Here is a 17,362-nt window from a genome sequence, read left to right as displayed (position 1 = left end):
GTTATTGAAACAACTGGAACATTTCAATTTCTCGAGCATGGATGGTACTTAAGTAAACGTTAATTTTCCGACTGTTAGCAAGTCTAATGTCAGTCCACGAATCTCATTTGCCCGGGGCACTTTGTTATTTTCTTTGCAGGCAACCCCTCTTCATTATACTCTGATTTGAGAAAACAAATGTTCCCGACATGTTTGTTTTATTTCTTGATGTAGATTAAAATATTTTTATTATAAAAAAAAATATGCTTATGTTATTATAATTTCTAACGTAGGTTGACACTTGACATCCTGATACAGGTACTGCCCTGAAGTATCAATGTATACTTTAAGAACAATCCTGTTTATACAGAATTTTGTAGTCGGTTGAAAATTACATTTTTTTTATACAACTTAGAATGGCAAACAAGCTCACGGCCCACCTGATGGAGAGTGGTAACCGTCGCTTAAAGACATGAGCAGTACCATGGATATAACGGAGTATACTGTTTCGCCCATGATACCCCCCATGCGTTGCCATTCCTGAGGACTCGGGTGTTATTCCTCTGTACCCAGTAAATTAACGCCATATCCCACCCTTCAAACCGAAACACAGTCATGCAAACACAACTGCTTCACGGTTGAAACACGAATGGGACAGAGGTACCCAAGCAATCGACTTTTGTACAGTCTTCCTCTGGTAAAATATTTATCATATTATCATCATATCATATCAAATTTATCATACATATTATAAAACCGTAACTATACTATAGGCGACGGTTACCAATTACCATCAGGTAAGCCGTCAGTTTGTTTGCCATTCTAAGTTGCATAAAAAAAAAAAACAAATTACATACAGTTCTCATAGTTGTATTCTGGAAGATCGAACTTAATATCTTTTATTATAAGTCGCAAGTAGAAATTAGAAATAGTGATAGTTGTAGCAATTCATGAGCGGTGATAAGATGCATATATGCACTCTACTCAAGTTGGTATAAAATTAACCATAATAGTATTTATAAATTCATAATAATATATATAATATAATTTCATTTACAAACACCACTGTACAACCCCCACAAACTAAAGTTTCATCTCAATCATCTGGACGAGTGGCGGTCTTTCACCGTGCATTTTTCAAGGCACTTTCTTCCACGCACAACCATTCTTTGGAATCAACTTCCAGCAGCAGTATTTCCGAACAGATACGACAACATAACGTTCAAGAAAAGAGTATATTCCTTTTTAAAAGGCCGACAGCACACCTGCAATGCCACTGGTGTTGTGGGTGATCATGGGCGGCGGTAGTCACTTACCATCAGGTGAGCCGCAAGCTCGTTTGCCCCCTGTGTTCTAAAAAAAAAACAATATATATTTTAAAATATTGTATATAAAAATAACTGTTGAAACTAGGTTATTGAAATATTAATTAAAATTTTGATTTTCTTTTTATCGCCTATCCAACATTCTCTACACAGACGAAGCGAACTATTCGTACATAGCGATGTACGGATAGCTTTAATCACATTACATACAACAAAAATTACCCTATATTTAAGTTTATTAAATTCAATATTGTGAAATTCATTTACATAATGCTATTATGGCGAGCTGACTCAGGGATAATGCTATCTGAACTTCAGCAGTAGCTTGGAGAGAGCTCAACTTGCTAACTTGTATATCTGACAGTAATAAGTTAGCTCCACTGTTGCTCTTACAAGTTATGCGGGGGTAATTCACAAACAAGGAGAAAGGGAAAATAAAGACTAACTTCAGGCAGAGGTTAACAGGTCAGGTCTGCCTCATTATACTTTATACTAGCTTCATCCTGCAACTCCACCGGTGTTAACCATTACATAAAGAATTCTATATGCTAAGGTAGGATATAAACTATCTCTGTACCAAATTTCACTTGAATCTGTTTAGTAGTTTTTGTGTGAAAAAGTAACGAACGTACCGAACGTACGGAGGGTATTGCCAGTAGTTGCCACATTTGGCAACTGCAGTTGAGCTTTGGTGATATTTTAAGAGAGAGGCTGCTGCCCATCCCTTGATCATTTAAATTCCCTTAGTCGTCTCTACTACACCCACGGGAATAGAAGGGGTAGCCCTTTCTACACCGAGACCGCACGGTGATGTGCCATACGACACAGTGAAGCAGACCTGCTTATGTGAATATATTTTGGACTTTCAATGAAATGACTTTCTTCCATGCAGAACCACGCTTTGGAATCAACTTCCAGCTGTAATATTTCCAAACTGATACGACACCGTAACCTTCAAGAAAAGAGTATATTCCTTTTTAAAAGTACAGTAGCACACTTGTAATGCCTCTAGTATTGTGGATGCTCATGGACGGCAGTAGTCACTTACCATCAGGCGAACCGCTACTTTCCAGTTTGCCCCTTGTGTTAAAAAAAAATTTTTGGGTTGAGGCAGAATATAACAATGAAACTACAAGACATATGCAGTCTTAATGCTTTAGTCCTCAGAAAGGTGACAAAATGATGACATAGATATTTCTTTAATTTTTTTTATGCAATTTAAAACAGACAATTGACGGCCCACCTGATGGAAAGTGGTAACCGTTGCCTTTAGACATGAGTAGTACCACTGATATAACAGAGTATACTGTTCTATCCATGATACCCTTCATATATTGCTATTTTTAAGAACTGTTAGGTAGAAGATGTTATTCATCTGTACCTTATAAATAAAATTAATATATAAAAAAAGATATATTCACGTTCGATTCAGTAACGAAAACATTTGTCAAAGTTTACATACTCGGATCGTAACATACGACTACCCCGGTCGACATTGCTAGCCCTTCAAGTTCTAATTACAATCTCAACAAACCTCTCGGAGCAATTACTGCAACATATAGTCCGCAGAGTTTCTTTAAACTTTGTATTTCTCCACTTTATTAATTTCCCGGGAACTCCCTTATAAAGTTTCGTTTAGAATTAATAAAGATGTTCTGTTCTTCACTAAAGTTTGCGTCAGAGTAACTACTAGTTTTATTAAAACTTTCGTTAGTTTAAATAGTTCGTAAATAAAAATATAATAAAAAAATCTTTAACAGTTGTATACTCGAAACTATTAAATAAATATTTTTAAATAATCACTGTTCATATTCGGTATACAGCGCCATCTATACCAATATCTTAAACTAAAACAAAGTTTTCATAATAAATAAATTAAAATAAAAACGTTTATTTTTACATTTTGTTAATATTTTTAAATATTGAAACCACATAAAATTATAACATATTAAATTACTGAAACTACCATTATTGACGATTCGCTAATGTTTTTCTTAGCGAACCAAAATCTAGTTACGTGCAAATACAAGATTCTAAGTTCAAATATTCTAAATGTCTTAAAAAAATTTCGTCATCCGTTGATTCATTTGAAAATAAGAATTATCAGATAACTAGTGAATACTGATTGTATGATTTTTTTTTACTACACAGCGGGCAAACGAGCATACGGCTCACCTGATGGTAAGTGACTACCGTCGCCCATGATCACCCACAACACCAACAGCATTACAGGTGTGTTACCGGCCTTTTAAAAAAAAATATGCTCTTTTCTTGAAGGTTATGATTACAATTTTTTTTGTTTAATTCCGCTATTATTAGTATGTGTGCTACTACCAACACTCGAAGATTGACCACCATTATCATTGCAAGAAGTTCGACACCTAATCTGCAGTTTAAGTTAACAATGGGCACCAAGCAGCGATCAGCAATCAGTTAATTTGTCCAATGAGGCTTCGTTTAAAAGTAAATTACGTGTCGCAAAACATACGTGAACGAAATGGCAATCGGAGATTCCACTTTTAATTACAATCTCAATTAATTTTGATGGCTAATATGGAAGGTTGTGGAACTTCTAGTAATAGAAAAAGTGGTCAATCATCGCGTGTTGATTGTCGCACACATTAGTAATCATAGCGAAAATATAGAAAATAATTGTGATCAAATAACCAGTAATATATAATTTCATAAAATCTAATTCGATAAAATAATTGTGTATATTTATTTTCTCACTGCTAGAGTCACTTTTTTGCAGAGTAATATCCGTTTCATTAGAAATTGACAAATAGAATAGCGTAATATTTTCACAGTGTAGACATCACATAAGTTACAGGGAACAGGTGAGCAAGTTACTTTCTACTTTCTATCTGTATTGTTTAAGCGATCTACAAACATGCTCCCGGCCCCAGACACCCTTTTAATCTCAAAAGTATATTGCTACAGAGTAATTTAGATTCTATCTGAGGGCAGCATTGAATCTGAGCCCAGGTAAAGGGCGGTAAGTGTCAAAAAACGCGTAAAAAGTACAAAATCGAAGTCTGAAAAGCAGACACTTCAACGTAGATTGTAAGTGGTGCGGTGAAGGCAGCTGAAGTTATTTGAATTAAGAAGTACCTACTATGTTGTGAGAGTTCTTTTTTTAAATTATCTTACACTTGTAAAATTAAATGTAAAGGTATAAAGTTTATACTTTCTTAGCTTTCTATGTATACACGAATATATATATATATATATATATATCTAACCTTGCGTCTTTTAAGGCCATGGATTATAAAATTTAATCTCAAATATTTATGATAGCATGTATAATTTGCTGTTATTTTATTATTTATTTATTTATATGTATATAAACTGCTTACTTTCCTCTGAAAGTCTTTTAAAACAGATCTCAATTATTGTAGGATAAGAATGTGTAAATAAACATTGCAAAATTAGTACATAGACAACGAGGATATAGCGAACAAGTACAAAAATATCGTCCAATCAAAACTCTTTTTAAATTATTTAACATCAAAAATATCTACCTATTTACACAATTCATAATTTATTCAGTTAGTGTTCCTGTGGTCTTGCCATAGAATAGACTACTCCTTCCTTTCCCGTGCGTGTCGTAAGAGGCGACTAAGGGAACTTAATTGTTGAAGGATGGGCAGCGGCATCCTTCTTAAAACATCACCAAAACCAAACTGCCGTTGCCAATGCACCTGCCAAGCGTAGCAACTATTTGCAAAACCCCCCAAGGGGAGACCTCTGAACAACAATGAACAACTAATAGTTAATATCATTACCATCACTCAGTTTGTGTTTTTCAGTCAAGATTATCAATTTACCGATAGTAGCCAATATCAAATTATTCACTCCTAATTCACGTCGCAGTGAATGCGACCTAACTAGAATCAGTCACGTTATTCCCGCTCGACATGTCGCCGTTTTCACCCATCATTTCTGACCCTCTTCAATTTTCACCTCCCAAATTGAATTTGATCTATGCTAGCGTCATTGGTCTATGAGAATGTATATTATTGATTTTTTTTTATATATATATATTGGCCATTGTTCGTATAACTGTTATTTTTTTCATACGACTTAGAATGACAAACAAGCTGACGACCCACCTGATGGAAACTAGTAACCGTCGCCTATAGACATGAGCAGTACCATGGACATAACAGAGTACACTGTTTCGCCCATGATACCCCCCATGCGTTGCCATTCCTGAGGACTCAGGTGTTATTCCTCTGTACCCTGTAAATTCACGCCATATCCCACTCTTCAAACCGAAACACTGCCATGCAAACACAACTGCTTCACGGTAGAAAATAATATGTAGATATGATGAATTACTGCCTACTTGATTAATAATAAACTAATCAAGCAAGCAATAGTTCATAAATAAAGAAAGTATTAATAATTTGATTCAGAGATTTTAATTATTATTAGTTTTTAAAACTAATTAATAAATTGTAATGTAATATAAATATAGTGACCATTCTGAATGTTTAATGGGTAATGAGGCCAGGAACTTCGCGATGCAGTAGTCACTTCGGTGATAGTGGGGAACGTTTCCAGTCCCCAGTGCTAGTTAGAGGAAATTCTAATTAAGTTAACTAAGGCGAACTCCGCTATTGAACGGCGGGATACAAGCCAACAGAATTTAACTTTTATTGTGTCATACATTTATGGTGTAATGTAGCGGACTCGGGCAAAAGGACATTATCCTTACAAATATTAAAACAAACTAGCTTTTACCCGCAACCACGATTATCTGGGTTTTGCAAGTATAGGATAACTTCTAAATGGCATATCAAGAAAAGAGATACATCAGATTTCAAATAACACTTTCGGGATCTTTACTTTGAAAACCGCATTCATATTAATATGGTAGTAGTTTTTGTATGATATCAGGATAATCATACAGTTGCATTAACATACAAATATTTTAAAAAAATATTGTTATGGCTTTTATTTTTAATTTTAATTAAAATCCTTCACTGAAATTAATATATTAATAATATAATATAAAATGCAACAATACGATGTCTGTACATAGGAGATATTTAAGAAAAATTTATATGAGGGATTTTACTAGGAACAATAGAAACTAAACAATATTTTTTACAATTATTGTCTATCTTTTTATTGGTATGTTTATTCCAATCTATTTAATAATGAAAGCCTCAAGAGAGGAATAAACAGAAAATCTTACAGATGTCCTGGGCGAGCATTATTTACTTTTTTATACTCTAGTACTCTAATCATATTTCATTAAAATATAAATTAAAACTTAATTATAACAACGAAATAAACTCCATATGTAAATATTTTTATATAGAACTTGACCTATCTCAATTGATTCTTATTCGGGGACATTTGAGATAGAAAAGATTTCATCCTGAATTCTGATTGATTGTAAGGGTTGATGTAGCGTTAGGGCTGATCCTAAATAAATATTCCAGAATCACAAGCGTTATAAAATATTTTATGAACTATTTATATTGTTAGATATTATTATCTAAGAGGAGAATCTTTTATCCTCTTGTAAATAAACCGAAAATATCGTTTGCATAAGTAAAGTACTATTATAGTAGAACTATTAACTACATATATATAATTTTTGCATTTTTCATGACACTTTCTTCCTCGCACAACCACTCTTTGGAATCAACATCCAGCAGCAGTATTTCGGAACCAATACGATATCATAACCTTCAGGAAAAGAGGATATTCCTTTTTAAAAGGCCGACAGACCTGCAATGCCTTTCGTGTTATGGGTGATCATAGACGGCGGTAGTCACTTACCATCAGGTGAGCCGAATGCTCGTTGGTCCACTGTATTGTAAAAAAAATATTCACGATTTCTTTTTTTACTTTGTTCATTAAATAATAACGAAAAGTATATTCTTCTTTGCAAATCGATGGTAAAACATGAAACTAGATTCAGGTCAGTAAAGAGATAGTTCAGAATTTGACCACTGGGACTGCATCTACTGTGTACTTAAATTGTTCATTATTTTTATAAATAACCGCAGCAAATTTATTTTAATCATTAATTGCGACTTATTATCTCAAAAATACATATTTTACCGTACCAACAAAATATTTCTTCGTAATTTGCAATAGCAAACTTGATGACAGTCCATCTGTCATAGTAATTGTCGTCTATAAACAGTATCATGGGCGTCGCAGAATACATTGCGATACCTATAATACCCAACTCTTATTATATTGATTTCGATACCAAAAACTCACTCATTACAACTATTTACAGTAAAAAATATATATTTGTATAATAATACAAGCACGCATATGTATTTACATGATATATACACTATATTGTTTTTTTTTCTCTACATATTTATTATTTTCTTATTATGTTACACTGTGAATTATCTTTTCTGTCACTCCTATTTATGGTTGACTGGTAGATAATGCCATATGGTGTTAAGTTCGCCATTTACACTGTGTAGGTGTATTGAATATACCCTATCAGGTCGACCTGAAAACCATCTTGACTAATTCTTATGGAATTCGTTACGATGGGCTAAATGGTCTGCTTCCATCCTCGCTTATCATTCTTCACTGGTACTCCGTCAGCATATACTGATACTGCAGGCGGAATTAACATTTCATTATCATTCATAAAAAAGGCATAGAATAGGCCACCCCTTTCTTTCCCGTGTGTATCGTAAGAGACGAGGCTAAGGTAGAGCGAGATATAGACAGCAGCGTCCATCTTAAAACATCTCCAAAGCCTAACTGCAGTTACCAATCCGCCTGCCAAGCATGGCAACTACTGGCATAACCTCCCAAGGGGGAGGCTTATGTTCAGCAGTGAACAGTTAAAGGCCGATATGATGATGATGATGATTCTAATACGCGGAGAATTAAATATATGAGTATTTTCTAAGATAAATATGTAGGCACATAATTGCCTCAATTGCCTTTAACTGTAAATAGCTCTTCAAATACCAAACAGTTTAATTATAACGGATTGTCCCAACAAGATTTGTGTTTGTGTTATTAATAATAGAATTGTGTGTATTGTAATTAAAGTGTAAATTGTTAAACAAATATTTGCCACAGCTAGTTTTAGGAAGTGTTTATAGGTACGTACTGTAACCGCTAATTGCGAACTTACCGTATAGTATGGTAATTCAAATTAAACCATGTATAATAAATTTTAAATGTGAACAGGTGTTAGGTAAATTAATTATTTTAATAAGCATTTGCATGGGTTTATTACATTATCATTTTATTATATTCTTATACACTGTAATGCTATTATTATGTTTAAATCTAAATATAGTTTAAGATTGCGTTGCACAAAAAAAAACAAAAAAACTTCAATTGAAGCAAAACCAATTATTTTAATTTAATAACTGAACTACTCAACCGATTTTGATAAAATCTGAAAGTATATTCCTTCAGATAAAATAGAATTTTACAAATTGGTTTATAAACTGACGGAGTTATGAGGTAAGAAACGTAAAAAAACTTGTCTGATCAGCAAGTTGTTTGTAGGATTTGCCAGAAAAAAAATTTATACAAATAATAAAATTAAATCGCACATAGCGTTCTTGTTGAGTAGAATGACCAATTTGTAAAACTCTAAAATGCAAAGACAAAGTACTAGGCGAACAAAGGGACGCAGGAGATATTAACAATATAAGTTCTCATTATATTTTTATTTTAAGAATAAAAAATAATATCAATTAAATTAATATTATTTCTATTTAAATGTAATATATGTAATATTACTACTAATACACAATCTACCTACCACATGTTAGCCAACTATGTACATAAAGATTATTTTAAATGAAAATATCATCTTCTAGACGAAAGTACACCTCACGTTGGTATTACAATGCATATCGCATCGTGTTACAAGGATTCTTTGTATTCAGATGTGCTCATCCCACATTCAGCAGGCATATTCAGCAAAATCAGTGGATCTGAGAGAAAATTACAATATTACACCGCATATTTAGAGTTCTATGAATAAAAACTTCTATTATTCAATAAAAAAAAAAGTGTTTCTTAAATCTACTATATTTTTGTATACATGCATGTTATTTAATGCAATATATTAGCAAATTTTTATGTCAAATTTAGAGATTGCTTTTTAATTCTTTTACTGTATTTATTTATTAATTATCTGTTATAATTCTTTTATTTTCGAGTGGTTTTTAAAATATGTTAATAAGTATATCAATCACTCTTTATTACAATAGAATCTAAATATATATATATATATATATATATATATATATATATATATATATATATATATATATATATATATATATATATCTAAAAATTACCATCATAAGGGACGGAGTGAAGTTTGCCAGTAGTTGTCATGCTTGGCAGGCAAGTTGGCAAAATGTTAGAAAAATAAAAGACTACAAAAAAAAATTACAATTTTTAATTATATTGTATTTAGTTATCGTATATGTTGTTTACTTAAAAGAAGTATAGTTTAAAATTTAATCTAACTGCACAGAGTTCTCAATGTGCATTGTTAAAAGGTTTCCATTATTTAGTACTAACGTTCATGTTTACATCGATTGTACAAAATTGTGTATGGAAGTTTTACATTTCGAACCAACTATTAAAATTTCAATTAAAATTTTCAGTATAGGTAAACACTAACGCAGTAAATAATAACGTAAATTTGGCAAACACACTAGAGACTCAGAGTAAGGTGACACTAGTATAAAAAAAAATGTTGTCCCTTAATAAAATTCTTTTGACAGAATTATTCGTAATATTGTTTTATGCCAGACAGAAGTGAAAAGTAAAACAAAAAACTAGTACACTAAAAAGTTTCCGCCATATTCAGAATAGGCATGTCTTTGTTCTTGCAACGAGCGCCCGCTAATGTCACATGAAATAAGACTAAAACAGGGATATTAAGATGAGAGGCACCTTTGAAGGATTGTGCTGTAGCCGAAAAGAGTGGCAGACGATGATACTCCATGTGGCGGGCACAGACATTTTCCATTGTTACTTTCAGAGACATACTGCTTTGAAAATTTGCTACATACAGAGTTCGTAAATACGTTTGTATAAGCTCTGAAGAAGTGAGTTTTTAATTCGAGGTTTCATTTTAATTTTTTTTTTTTAATCAATTATGAGATATGTATGCGTTTTTATGTAATTACTTCACAATTGTTAAAGTATGTACCGGGTTTCCTAATTTAAACATTCTTTATGTTAAAATAATTTTAGATTTTCAACCGACTTCAAAAAAGAGGAAGTTCTGAATTCATAGAATTCATTTTCTGTTTGTTTCTTCATAACTCCATTAATTTTAAACCGATTTGGAATATACTTTTTTATTCGAAAGGACATACTTTCAGATTGGATCCATAAATAATTTATCAAATTCAATTTAGTAGTTTATTAATTAAATCAAAATAACTTTAAAAAGAATCTAACCTCTGGTATTGCAAGCGTTCATAGGCTACGGTAACCGCTTACTATCAGGTGGGTCGTATGCTTGTTTGCCACCTCAGTGGTATAAAAAAAGAAATTTATTTTGCCACAATTGAAGTCTGTTTTTTTTGTGGAACACAATCTTCTTAAAAATACAAAATTATAATTATTTGAAATAAGATAAATATTTTTTTTTCGAAATTAGTGCATCTAAAAACTTTGTGATTTTCAGAATTATTTGAAAATAACAAGTACTACATAAATACAATTATTTACGTATTTTCAATGTATTTTATCCTTGAAGTATTGAACTAGGTTAAAATTTATTATATTATATATATATATATATATATATATATATATATATATATATATATATATATATATATATATATATATATGAATAGTATTTTTTTCATTACATATAATATTAATAAGTAACTTATAATTTATTTGTTACTTTCTCGTAATGTATAGCATAATTATGCACATTAACAATACCTGCTATAACAGATTTAAACAATAAGTGAATTCAACTTTGCTGATTGTACAGTACCAACGCAAAACTATAAAAATTTATACAACAAGCAGAGAACTAATTCCTATAAAAAATTTATTTGTTCAGAGATGAAATATAAAAAAAAACTTTACACTAGCTGCTGTCAACTTTGATAGGTGGAGCACGTCAATAAAAGAAGAGCTTGAAACAATCACTGATTTATTATAATGAAGATTCATACAAGTTACCTTGAATATCTTATATGTATAACTACCTACATAGTTGTCAATAATAATCTGACATCTTCCTTTTTACAAAACAAAAAAAAAAAACTAACAAAAAATTATATTAAACAAAAACATGCATATATAAATTACTACAATTAAAATATAAATTAAATTTCTAAATGAATTAACATAATTGTTTTACTAATGTTATAATAAATATTTTTATCAATTATCCATAACAAAAATAAGTAGTAAGTAGGTACTATTACTATGTAGGAGTAACTTAAGACTCGTTTTCATAACCCCACCTGTCCGGCGGTCTCACCACCCTTCCATAGCGAGTTCGACGAATGTCTGAAGAATATGTATCGCTACTTAAATTATTAGTATTATCACAATACTGACAGTTATCATCATATTCAAAGTTGTAATCCTGTGGCGGGTCATGTCGTTGAGAGGAGTCCCTAATAATGTGTCGCCTATTCCTTACCACTTTATTGCCATTTGATAAAAGAATTTCATAAGATCTGTCTCTCAATATGCCTGTTACTATTCCAGATGTCCAGCGCTTTGCAAATTTATTGTAAACTTTTACTTTTTGTCCTATTGATAACGATTCTAAATGTTTTTTATTTCTATCATAATAATACTTATGTAATGCCTGTCTTTCTATTAATTTATTTCTAACATTTGTGTGTACTTTGGATTTTAATAATTTATTCGATGTCGGAATTATGCTTTTTAATTTTCTACTTTGTAATAACTCTGCTGGAGAAGGCAAGCTGTCTGTCAATGGAGTATTTAAGTATTCTAATATCGCTAAACGATAATCAATTTGGTCCTCATTCGTTTTTATCATGATGTTTTTTATAGTCTGTACCATGCGTTCGACTTGTCCATTCGATTGAGGATAATACGGGGATGATGTTGTGTGTATAAATCCCCAATCAAGAGCAAATTGTCTAAACAAACTAGATGAGAATTGTGGACCACAATCTGACATAACTATATTTGGAATTCCTTGACGATAAAATATATTTTTTAATGCATTAATTACACTCTCAGACATGGTTGAATGTAATTTAACGACTTCACAAAATTTACTAAAGTAATCCACTAACAATAAATAATCCTCACCTTTCAATTGAAACAAATCTACTCCTACTTTTTCCCAGGCTCGATCGGGTATGCTGTGAGGTATTAGTTCCTGTTTTTGATTACTTTTCCTATGTGACAGACATGTGTTACAGTTTGTTATTAGATTATGCAAATCATTATTCATTCCCGGCCAGAATACTATTTCCCTAGCTCTTAATTTACACTTTTCTAAACCCAAATGACCTATATGTATTTTATTTAAAATTTCCTTCCTGTATTCCTTCGGTACCACTATCCTGTCATTTTTGAATACCAACCCAAGTGTATATGACAAGTCATTTCTATAATTCCAGTAGGGTTTTATTATCTCAGGTACATCCGAATTATCATTTGGCCAGCCTTGCATGATATATTTCTTTAACTGAACTAATTCACTATCCGACTGAGTGCGTTTTTGAATCGCAGTCAATTGTAAATCGGGGATATATTCAGAAATCGCTAGGACTTTATCGCATAAAACCATACATATCTCATCATTGAAGTTGTCACAGTCACTCAGCGATGACTCATCTATCCTATTGTCTTCGTACGCACGCGACAGCGCGTCTGCGACATAAAGATGTTTACCGGGTTTGTAAATTAGTCTAAATGTAAAACGCTGCAATCTCAATAACATTCTTTGTAATCGCGCTGGAGAATCTACGATTGGTTTTTTAATGATACTTATTAGCGGTTTGTGATCAGTCTCAATAGTAACGTCTGATCGTCCATATATATATTCATAGAACCTTTCACATGCAAACACACACGCATACAATTCTTTTTCTATCTGAGCATATCTTTGTTCAGTTGTAGTGAGCGCTTTAGACGCGTAACATACGGGCAACTCTTTCTGCATAAGACAAGCACCTAACCCGCTGCTACTCGCATCCACCGATATGACTATTGGTTCTTTGATGCTATAATATTGAAGAACAGGTGGGCATGATAAAACGTTTTTTAATTCTAAAAAACAACGCTCCTGATTCTCATCCCAGTGCCAATCCACATCTTTCTTTAGAATGTCTCTCAAAAATATGGTTTTGTCTGACAAATGTGGTACAAATTTTCCTACATAAGTCACTAGTCCCAAAAAACGTTCTATATCTTTTTTATTTTTCGGAATTGGCATGTTTTGTATTGCGGAAATGTGAGAATCATCTGCACATAATCCATTTTTTGTGATCCGATGACCAAGATATTTTAGTTCTTGTAACCCAAATTTACATTTTTGCATATTCAACTTCAAATTAATCTTTCTACACCTATTTAATACTTTTCTTAATACTTTATCATGTTCTTTTTTCGTTTTAGCATAAATTAACAAATCGTCGATGTACATACATACACCTTCTATATCATCAAAGTTTTCATACATCTTTCTATGAAATACCTCCGAGGCCGAGCATATTCCGAACGGCATTCTTAGAAATTTATATCGACCAAACGGCGTATTAAAAGTACAATATTTATTTGTTTCATCTAATTCTACCTGCCAAAATCCCATTGAGGCATCCAAAGTACTAAAATAGCAGGCACCTGATAATTGAGATAATATCTCATCTATAGTGGGTAGTCTAAAATATTCTCTTTTAATACATTCATTTAACTCTTTTGGATCTAAACAAATACGTAAGTCACCATTTCCTTTTCTAACTATCGTGATACTATTTACCCAATCAGTTGGTCCCTCAACCTTCGCTATAATACCCTGAGACTCCATTTCTAACAATTTCTTTCTTACGTCATCTTTTATAGCAAAGGGCAATTTACGTGGCGCATGAACTACTGGAATAGAATTTTCTTTTAATCTTATTGTATATTTCCCAGGAAGACAGCCTATTCCACTAAATACATCCTCATATTCTCTTACTATATCAAGGTTTACCTGTTTGGACTCCTCCACCGACATGACCCGATGAATCAGATTCAACTGCTGACAGGCATGACGACTTAACAGGGGTTGGTTTGGAACATCTACAATAATAAATTCCATTAAATACATCTTATTTTTATAATCCACTTTTAAATATATTTTTCCATGAACTATTAATTTTTCACCTCCATATCCACTTAATTGGGAATCACAAGTTAATAAATCACTTTTTCTGATGCCTAATTTCGATATATATTTCAAAGGAATAATGCTTACATCAGCTCCAGAATCTAATTTAAATTTAATATTATTATTATTTATATTTAATGATACTATCCAATCATTATTATTGCAAAATATGCAATTAATTACCTGTTCTTCCGATTCTTGTACACTACATATTTTACACATTCGCGCAAAGTGATTCATCTTTGAACATCGTAGACACTTCTTGCCAAACGCCGGGCAAGCTTTATATCCATGTAGGGAACCACATCTGCTACAATGTGGTGTCTCGGGTACGATGCGTCGCGCCGAGGCTTCCCTTGTCATGCCGATAGCACGTCGACAATGCGCGGGTCGCGCACGCCCTCCTTGATAGCAATTACATGAACCGGTGTCATCGGAACGGCCATTCGCCGACGAAGCCGACGCCCTGGTTTCACCTGCGCCCCAGGAACTGCTTGCTCGGTTAATAGATAACCGTTTGCTGTTCTTGATTGTCCATATATCCTGTTGTTCCTTATCCCCTTCAGTATATCGGACTTCATCCACTCGACTAGCCTCTCGCTTAATGTTTTCCGCGTAGACCTTCGACACAACCGCCGCATGACATATGTCCATGGCTTTATTTAAATTTAAATTCTCTTCTCGCAGTAAACGTTCTCTGATTGCCGCGCTCAATACGCCACATACTAGACGGTCCTTGATAAGATCTTCATATAGTATTCCAAACTCACAATTCTGTGCTAATTTTCGCAATTCATATATATATTGCTCAATAGTCTCATTTTCCTGTTGATTTCTGATGAAAAATCTATGTCGCTCAACCGTTACATTCTTTTTTCGTTTAAATTTTTTTATCTAAAATTTTCAAAATACCTTCTAACGTATTTTCAGCTGATGCCAATTCGCCTAAAATTTCACGACACTGATCCCCAATTATGTGTAATAATATATTAGTTTGAACTATGGGGGCTTTCTTGTTCAGTTCACATGCGTTAAAATATATCAAAAATCCTTTCTTCCATTGTTCCCACTTTTCACTCAATCTTCCTGATGTTATGTCCATCGCGTTTTCATCGAAGTGAAACGGTGACGGTGGCGATAATACAGTCTCCATTTTGATTTTATGCACTTTTAATTATTTGTAAGTTTACTCGTTTACTCATATGTTTTTTTTTTTTTTTTTTAAACTTATATGGATCCTACCGACTGCGCCATGTCAACTTTGATAGGTGGAGCACGTCAATAAAAGAAGAGCTTGAAACAATCACTGATTTATTATAATGAAGATTCATACAAGTTACCTTGAATATCTTATATGTATAACTACCTACATAGTTGTCAATAATAATCTGACAGCTGCTAAATATAATTTCATTATTTGTATATGCAATAAAACATTTCCGAACGCAATATCCTTCTACCCTCCTTACCTATCCATATTACCTACCAAATCTGGGATCACATTGGGGGGTAGATGGACAAAATCAGTCTATAAACCAACTGCGCGTCGAGGTGGTCAAGTTCCGCTAAGATCACGAATAAATCTCCGCCAGTTGCGAATTATTCTATTAGCTGCGATCTCCGCGCAACATACTGTGATACTTAAGCAAATCAACAAAAATATTGGATAATTTGAAGAGAGAATGAGAACGCGTACAAAAGACTTACACGCGGGGACTACGTGAACCAGGTTTGTCCTTTACCCTTCTTTTTATCCAACACTAGCTACAATCAACGGTTTTAAGTAAGGGGAAAAAGGCAGAAAACAGGGTATCTATATACCTTTAATAAAATCCCATTCAGCTGTTTAAACAATAAAATTTCATATTTTTATTATTATTTATCATATTAACAATCGGTTCTTACTAATAATCCATAAGAAACCTGTATATAAATATAAAAAAATCACATAATATATAACACAAAAAAAAAACTGAATTCTCGTAAATTCGGATTTTCTATCTTTAGTAACAAATAAACAATAAATCAATGTTTCCGATGCGAAAAGAGAATGTGTATTTCCGCGCAATGAAATTCGACGCATTCGCTGTCTTTAAACGATTCAATAAAAATGCAAATTATGTGTCTGTGTGCTGCGTTATCGGCGAATTGACTCGGAATAAGTTTATCCGTTAGTTTCATTACTCCCTCCTTTATTTTTCTTCTGGGAAATATTTTACTGTGACAAGAATAGATAAGAGAACTTCTCCGTCATACTCGTAATACAAATGAAACCGACATTGTTTTTATTTTGTTTTATGCTTAGATGATATTTTTGGCAATTTTGGAATACAATATTTAAATTCTTTTTTTGATAATAAGCGAAAGTTAAAAAAAAGGATATTTCACAGTAAAATAACAAAATCTAATGCCCCCTCCCTATCAAACCCAACGTGAATGAGTGTAATATTAATAAAAAAAGAAACATTTTGGACGTATGTATTTCTCAGGGTCCCATCATTTCATACAAAAATGTTTGATATAGTATAAATTTTATTAAAATCGATTTAGCAGTTTAATTTTTAAAATAACTGGTTGGTTGAAGTTGTTATTTTATATTTGGAACAAAATCTTAATCTCTCACTATAACGAATCTACATAGATCTTTTATGATACCTATGGATATAAATATTTTATACAGAAACATGATAAA

The 17,362-nt window shown here is 32.5% G+C and overlaps 1 protein-coding gene and 1 pseudogene across 1 annotated transcript; both read right to left on the bottom strand.

Moving 5' to 3' along the window:
• Positions 1–11,751: 11,751 nt before the first annotated feature.
• LOC128201857 (uncharacterized protein K02A2.6-like) lies at positions 11,752–14,517 on the bottom strand. The gene has a single exon (XM_052900081.1). The coding sequence runs from the start codon at positions 14,515–14,517 to the stop codon at positions 11,752–11,754; it is 2,766 nt and encodes a 921-aa protein (XP_052756041.1).
• Positions 14,518–14,753: 236 nt separating this feature from the next.
• LOC128201856 (uncharacterized) lies at positions 14,754–15,823 on the bottom strand (annotated as a pseudogene).
• Positions 15,824–17,362: the final 1,539 nt, after the last annotated feature.

The sequence above is a fragment of the Galleria mellonella genome, unplaced genomic scaffold (genome assembly GCF_026898425.1).
Source record: "Galleria mellonella isolate WM207_F2 unplaced genomic scaffold, CSIRO_AGI_GalMel_v1 utg1260, whole genome shotgun sequence".
NCBI lineage: Eukaryota > Metazoa > Arthropoda > Insecta > Lepidoptera > Pyralidae > Galleria > Galleria mellonella.
Note: the sequence above shows the minus strand (reverse complement) of the source record. Positions and strands in the feature narration are given on the sequence as shown.